At 47.8% G+C, this 7,685-nt stretch overlaps 1 protein-coding gene across 2 annotated transcripts in view; it reads right to left on the bottom strand.

The window, feature by feature from the left end:
- Positions 1-3,369, bottom strand: part of POLR1E (polymerase (RNA) I polypeptide E, 53kDa) — a 16,662-nt gene extending 13,293 nt beyond the window's left edge. Inside the window, exons 1-4 of one of the 2 annotated variants that reach the window (XM_012656886.1) lie at positions 3,188-3,369; positions 2,522-2,625; positions 1,311-1,387; positions 285-370 (exon numbers count right to left, since the gene is read on the bottom strand). In XM_012656886.1, coding sequence (XP_012512340.1) covers positions 285-370; positions 1,311-1,387; positions 2,522-2,625; positions 3,188-3,263 — 343 coding nt within the window. In that variant the 5' untranslated portion in view covers positions 3,264-3,369. Of the gene's footprint in view, positions 1-284; positions 371-481; positions 612-1,310; positions 1,388-2,521; positions 2,626-3,187 lie in introns of those variants that run through there. The other variant, XM_012656892.1, reaches the window with a different exon arrangement.
- Between the last annotated feature and the right edge of the window lie 4,316 nt (positions 3,370-7,685).

Here is a 7,685-nt window from a genome sequence, read left to right on the forward strand (position 1 = left end):
AAAAATTAGCCGGGCATGGTGGCGCATGCCTGTAGTCCCAGCTACTTGGGAGGCTGAGGCAGTAGGATTGCTTGAGTCATGAGTTTGAGGTTGCTATGAGCTAGGCTGATGCCACGGCACTCTAGCTTGGGCCACAGAGTGAGACTCTGTCTCAGAAAAAATAAAATAAAAATAAAAATAAAAACAACTACAACATGTGTTTGACAAATCTAAAACTCAAACCAACTCATCCCGCAAACTCAAAACATGCAGTGTTTCTGTCAGCTTTCATGACTGGGACCTACCTGAAAACAGTGGCTGCATGTTGAACAATTCAGCATCATATACTTCCATTTGGCCAGAGGTCTTGTTCAAAATTCCTACAAAGTGCCTGAATAAAGAAGGAATAATACCAGTGATGACAGATTATTCAAAAGTATCATTTATACAACTTCCTTTTTCCTCTTCAAAAGTTCTCAACCTTCTTTCTTCCCCAACATACCTGAGGAATGCATTGCTTGCTCATGGGTAACAATAATCCCCTACAGCAGCTATTCCATGCATGGAGAGGGAAAAGGAGGGGAGGGGACAGACAGGTGGTGGTTCTGGAAAAAAAAAGCTACCAAGTCATTCTGGTAGCTGATCACATTTAGACTCACTGCTGCACTGTAATGAGAAACCCTTTTGGGGTATAAGAATTTAGAATTACACCAGAATCTACTGCACATGGACATTTTATGGAAGCAAATACAAGCAAATGGGGAGAAGACCAATCTGAACTAGAGCATCTTTGTGAGGGGAGTGCAGTGTTAATAGCCCCTGAGAGTTATAGATAGTTCAGGCTGGACAGTCTTCACTGTGCAGAGGAGTAGACCCAGGGTCAGTGACGGGCAGTTGTCCAAAGTCATTCAGTCAATCAGCAGCACAGCTGGATGGAAACCCCAGGCTTCCCTTCCCCAGCCCAGAGCCTTCAACACTATCAAATTCTTTTCTTGTAGTTAGTTCCAAGGCAAACTTCAGGCAAGCTTTGACCTACTGTTCACACATTCCAAACCAGTGGAGAAAGCTGCCTTCTGGAATAAGACAGTTTTAAATAAAGAAGCTTGCAAATAAATGAGGTTTTTAGGAAATTCAACAAATATACATCACCTTTCCCTTCCAGGAATGTCTACAGGCTGGAGTAAGGGTCCTGGAGTCTAGGAACCCAGAGACCTACTAAGCCTCCCTAGATTCCTCCCACTGCCCCTAAAATAGACCAAAAGCAGCAGTGCCAGTGCTGCCATCATGCCCCTGCCCATCACCCATCCCGTTGTCCCTTGCCCCACCATCACCTGCACAGAGTGTTGCATTTGAGGGCTCCAGTCCCAAAATTGTTTCCCACATAGGAAAGTCTGTCTGTTTCAGCTGCCTAAAATGTAGACAGGAGGAAACTTCATTTACAACCAGCATTGAAAGGTATAAGCATCATCTCTCTTTTCTACCTCGCAGAAGCTTTAGAATCCAGAACTACAGTGGATTAGAACTAGAGAGCTTCTGGGAAATGGTCCAGCCCCATTATCTCTAAGGGAATCTGGGGGTATCTCTGGAAGGGCAAGAGGGCTTTTGAAAGGGAAGCCTCAGATAGTGCTGGCTTCTAACTGGTACGTAAGTTCTTGGAGGAGTTGCATCACAGGACTTGAAAGAGAGACCCTGGCCTTCGGCACTTAGAGGTATGCAACAAAGTGATTCTGCAAGCAATCCTCTTGGCCCACCTCTCCCAGAGCTGTTCTGTATATCCTCCCAGGACCATGGAAATGGCTGATTGACTCCCCAATCACAGCCAAGCTTCCTGCTTCCCTGTGTTTGTCCTTCCCATCTACTCTTCACTTGGAACACCGAACCTCATCATCAAACCCTCCCTCCATCCTTCAGGGCTCAGCTCCAATGCACTCTCCCCAAGGATGGCATTCCAGTAAGCAGAGCCCTCTCGTCCTACTGAGCTCATTCTGCCTTGTACTTCCCTCACTTGGCCTCTGAACTTTGTCTACTGTGTCAGTGTCCCTCATGGCCAGTTCTCTCCTCTCCAGAGTAGTTTCTCAACCCAAGGAAATCCACGCCAGTGCCGATGGAATCTAGTGGGTAGAGGCCAGGGATGCTGCTAACCATCCTGTGATGCACAGGACTGCCACCCGCAAGAAAGAATTATCTGGCCCAAAATACCATTAGTGCTGAGGTTGAGAAACCCTGCTCTGGAGTATGAACTCCCTCAGAGTGGGGCCAGGCCTGATGTGGCTGTTTCCCTAGCAGCTTACTGCACGGGATACAGTGGGTATTCGACAGATGCTTGTTGAAAGAACAAATGAATAACAGGTCATCGCTTCACCAAAAGTACTAAACCAGGATGGAGCCTGTACCCATGCCCCAAGCTGCTGGGCCTCAAAGTCCCATTTGCTACTCCCTAGTTACTCCCTTTTGGTCTCCTCACTCTCTCCCACATCCACCCACACCCAAGGGGCCTCCTGAGACCTGCAGAGTGGAGGCAACTGGCAACTGCAGCACTTACCAGGATCCGCTGATTCCTCTTCCTGGGGTTTGTGGAGTCGTTGCTCTTGTATAAGGTAAAGCGCATGTTGCCTGGATTCTGCAGCTTCCCATTGGAGAACTGGACTGTAAGAGTGCAGCCCAAGAGTGAGGTGAGGGCAGAAGGACCCACAGTGTATGGTGGGGAGTAACAGGAGTGACTGTTGGAATGCAGGTGTCAAGGAAACTCAGTTCCTGACTTAAAGGGGGATGAAGGAGGTCCCGAGCCCACTGGGAAGAGGGGATGAAGAGGTGGTGGTGGAGGGGGGAGCCCTGAGGAGGGGCTGTGACAGGAGGGAATGACGGAGGGCGGGGGTGAATGAGGCTGACAGAGAAGGCCTGATCCAGACCTACAGTCACAGAGGGAAATGGCGCAGGTGGGAGGCCTGGTGGTGAGAGCAAGTCAGGGTCCTAGGCAGAGCCCCGGGAAGGAGGTGACTGCGATGTCCTCATCCAGCTGGCAGGTAGTGACAGAAAGATGGCGATATGACAGGGGAGCCCTGGCCGAGCCGAAGGTAGTGGCGGAGACTAGAGGGGGTCCTGGCCCGGCTGGGGAGCGGACCTAGCGAAGGGCGGGAGGACAGCAAAGGTACGGAGACGGAAGGGGAGAGGGTTACGGGGAACTCTGCCCCAGCTTCGCAGTCTTTACCCAGTACAGCTCTCTGGCTCTCTTCGGGCTCCCCACAATACAGCCACCTCGCACTCGGCAACACCTCTGCCGCCATCTCGCCTGTCTGGCCGCCAATCCCTAGAGCTAACACAGCCGCAACCACTACCGCACTAGCTAACACGCAGAAAGCCAGGAAGTGCTGCAAGCCGGAAGTGGCGTGGCCTCGACCGGCACCGCCCAGAGTGCGCGGAGACGCGCGGCTCCGCCCCCCACGCCCTGAGGCGTGTCATCCCCGCCCTTCCTCGCGGACAGGCGCCGCCCACTCGGTGCCACACCCCTTCCTGGCCGGCCTCTCCGAGGCGCAACACCCGATTGGCCCAACGCTCGCCAGCACTTTACCGGTTTGGTGTGTCCAGAGAGCCAAGCCCTGAAGGGTCCAGCAGCTTCAGCCTAATCTTGGTGTGGGCATTCTTCCCGCTCAGCACGGTCTAGAGAGAGTATCGTTTCTGTCTCCTACCGTTACAAATATATCTTCCCAACACCTGAAAGGCCAAGTTCAAATTTAGAATTCTCGGACAGGAATTCCTTGAGCTCCAACTAAATGTGGCAGTTGGCAGGGAGCCTCCCTTCCCTAGGGCCTCCCACCCACACACGTGGACATCCAGCTTTGTCCACAGCGCCGCAAACAGCTCCCCGCCATAGTTCCTCCTGGGGCTGAGGCTGCACAAACCTGTGCCTCAATCAACCCTCAGAGTATGGACCAGGAGGAGAAGCCCACCAAGCGCAGAGCATCTGGGCAGGGGTTCTAGAGTGGAGTCCTAGCTAGTAGACATGTTCCTTTGTTCCTGAGGATTCAACTCTTCTTCTGCACGGGGAGTTGGAGCAGGAGGAGGGCAAAAGCAGGCCTTGGTGGTCCTAGTCCGGGACACCTTTTGTCTCATCAAAAGGCCATATAGATGAAAGGCGAGAACTTGGGGTTGACTCATCTCTGTTCGCCAAATCGCTTTCCCTTCCCCATCCCTTCCCTGACCCTATCACCCAAGATGCACCGAACATCTGCAGGCCCTTTTTCTTAGTACTTGTCACACTTCTAATTACCCCATCTCAAACTTACAGAAACATGCAAGTACAGTGCAAAGAACATTTTTTGCCATGAACCATTTAAAGTAAGTTGTCAACCTGATATGCCATCACCCCTGAAGACTATAGTATTTCCTGCAGACAAGGACATTCCCTAAATAACTACAATACAGCCATCAGAATCAGAAAATTAACATTGATATATTACTACCATATAATCTTCACACCCTATTTAAGTTCACCAATTGTCCCAAAAACATTTGGGTTTTGAGAGCTTGTTTGGAGGTTCCTACAGGGGAGCTCAGCTACTCGTATACCCTTCACGAAATAACACTCCTTCTCTGTTGGGAAGGTCGTCGTCCTCTTACATGGAGTGAGCGTGCAGCTTCGGCAGGGACGCACAGGAGCGATTAGGGAGGAAGCCGAATCAACCCTGGCGATCAGTGGTGGGGTGACAGATGTCGCAGCCAGATCACTCTCACATCCAATGTTTGGGTTTTGTGGGGTTTTGTTGTTGTTTGTTTGTTTGTTTTTGAGGCAGGGTCTCACTCTGTTGCCCAGGCTAGAATACAGTGGCCTCATTATAGCTCACTGCAACCTCAAACTTCTGGGCTCAAGGAATCCTCCTGCCTCAGCCTCCTGAGTAACTGGGACTACAGGCACGAACCACCCCATCCAGCTAATTTTTCTATTATTTTGTAGAGACAGTTTTGCTCTTGCTCAGGCTGGTCTTGAACTCCTGGGCTCAAGTGATCCTTCCGCCTTGGCCTCTCAAAGTGCTAGGATTACAGGCGTGAGCGGTGCTGGGCCTCCAATAATGTTTTTTTTTTTGAGGCAGAGTCTCGCTTTGTTGCCCCAGCTAGAGTGCAATGACGTCAGCCTAGCTCACAGCAACCTCATGCTCCTGGGCTCAAGCAATCCTTCTGCCTCAGCCTCCCGAGTAGCTGGGACTACAGGCATGCGCCACCATGCCCGGCTAATTTTTTCTATATATTTTTAGTTGGCCGATTAATTTATTTTCTATTTTTAGTAGAGACGGGGTCTCGCTCTTGCTCAGGCTGGTCTCGAACTCCTGAGCTCAAACAATCCACCCGCCTCGGCCTCCCAGAGTGCTAGGATTACAGGCGTGAGCCACCGCGCCCGGCCTTCCAATAATGTTTTTATAGCAAAAAGATCCTGTCAAGAATCATGTGTTGCATTAGCTGTCATAGCTCTTCCTCTGATTGGACAGCTACTTTACTTGAGTCCACCTAATGACTTTTGGGTTGAATTGTTCAGAAAGGGAAAAGGAAGAAGAAAAAGAGCTTAACTGTGTAATTATTTGTCTGTCTCCCTCATTGATCTTTTTCTCACTAAACTTAATTGGGGTTAACAATAAACAATGTTGGGGTTAAACAATAAACAAACAGATTTATGTTTGTTTTGTTCACTGCTGTACCTCCAACTCTGGGAACAGTACCTGCACATAGTAGACTCTCAAAAAATCTGGAGTGAATGAGTGACAGGGCAAGGAATGGGCATGAATCATCACTGATCTTGGAAGCCTAGCACAGGGACTGGAACTAAAGATGCTTAGTAATGTTGGTTAAAATCAATGGACATACGGCTTACACATACCAGACTCTGTAAAGGTTGACTGAATGAAAATATGAACAGTTAAATCAAAGTTAAGGGGTGACAAAGACAACAGTAGCTACATGGAGCCAAGTATAGTTCTTGACAGAAGTGTCTTGGCCCTTCATGATATAGGGACACATTATATGGCCTTGCTACACAAAGTGTGGTCCATGAAAGCAGCAGCATCTACATCACCTGGGAAATTGTATGAAATGTAGTATCTGCAGCCCTATCAAATCTTCTCAATCAGAATCAGCTGGTGATTCACGTGTGCTTGAAATTTGGGAAGCACTCTCGTACAAGATTGATTTTGAGGCACCTCTTTGCCCACCAGACAAATTCGGTGAAAATCCCCAGGATTGACTGCTTTGTAGCTAGGTGGAACAATGAAGAGTACCACACACCTATTGAGAGCAAAAACTCCCAGAATTACCACTGGCAAGAATTCCAAGTGATAGAGATTCTATCTAGGGAAGCAAAGTGTTAATGGTGGAATGGCTGAGAAGGGGATCATAGTATACCCCTATGTTGTTTAATTATGTAACAGTGATTCAAAACACACACAAACACACTCTATGTACATATACATACATCTATATATAACTGGGATGAGGCAGGATGGAGGGAGCTCTGCATGGGCAGTGAGCAAAATGCAAAAATCTATAGTGGCCTCTTCTAGATTAGAATCATAGATTATCACAGGCAGAATTTACCATAAAATGTTTGAAAATTTAGTTTGGAAATTCAGAGACATCTGGAGTTCTCTCTGTATCATTTTTCAGAGAAGGAAAACTTGATTTTTGCAGCAGGGGAGAAGAGAGGAAGGGAGGCAAAGTCCTCCTTTCCTTGGGTAATATCTCCATCTGCTGGTGTTTCAGGATAATGCTAATGAAGACCTGAAAAGGCAAGTCAGATCCCACACACAGTGTGTTTGCAGTGACTCACCCTATACTATGAAAGCTGCTTCTTCCGCCTCGCCTCTTTTCCTTTCCCGTGCCTCTGTCGCTCTTTTTTCTTCCTTTCTCTCTTTTTCTGTTTGTCTCACTCTCCTGTTTTCTCCTTTTTCATTCCTTTTCTCTCGCTTCATAGACTCTCTCACATCAACAGACTCCGCTTGCATACCTATACACATAGATGACTCACTTGTTATAAGGCAGACTTTTCACCTTGAACAGGTTTTTCCTTACACAGAGCTGAATCTGCCTTCTGTAGCTTCCCTCTATAGCTCCAGTCCTGCTCTACAGGGCCACACAGAACACAACCAACTCCTCTGCCCTGAGCCCTTCAGATGCTTCAATACGCGTATCATGCTTTCTGTTTATCTGCTCCTCTCCTGTCTCAGCAACTCCCAGGCCCTTAGTTAATACTCCCACACCAAAGTTTCCAGGTCCCTCCTCATCCTGGTCACCTCTACTGGACATACACTAGTATATCTGGATTCTTCTCATACCGTGGGATTCCACACGGATCAATACTCCAGCTCTGGGCTGGGTGGCACAGAACGCAGAGGATCCATCACCTCCCTTGTTCTACACACCATACCTCTCCAACATGTGCATTTATTCTAAGCATCTATACAGCTCAATTAACTTGAGGTTAAAAATAAACAAAAATTCTTGACTTTGCTTCTGCCAAGTCACATCATCCCTGCCACCTTCTTTTAAAGCAAGATTCAGAGCTTTATTTTACGGCCTGTTCAATTTAATCATGTTAAATTCAGCCTGTTCAGATATCTAAATTTTTCCCAATATTTATTAGATTTTTAAAAAATTATCAAATAATGCATATTTGTATTTGATGTACGATATTGGAAAAATACAGAAAAATGTAAAGAATAAAA

This window comes from Propithecus coquereli, unplaced genomic scaffold (assembly GCF_000956105.1).
Source record: "Propithecus coquereli isolate 6110/MARCELLA unplaced genomic scaffold, Pcoq_1.0 Scaffold114, whole genome shotgun sequence".
Classification (NCBI taxonomy): Eukaryota; Metazoa; Chordata; class Mammalia; order Primates; family Indriidae; genus Propithecus; species Propithecus coquereli.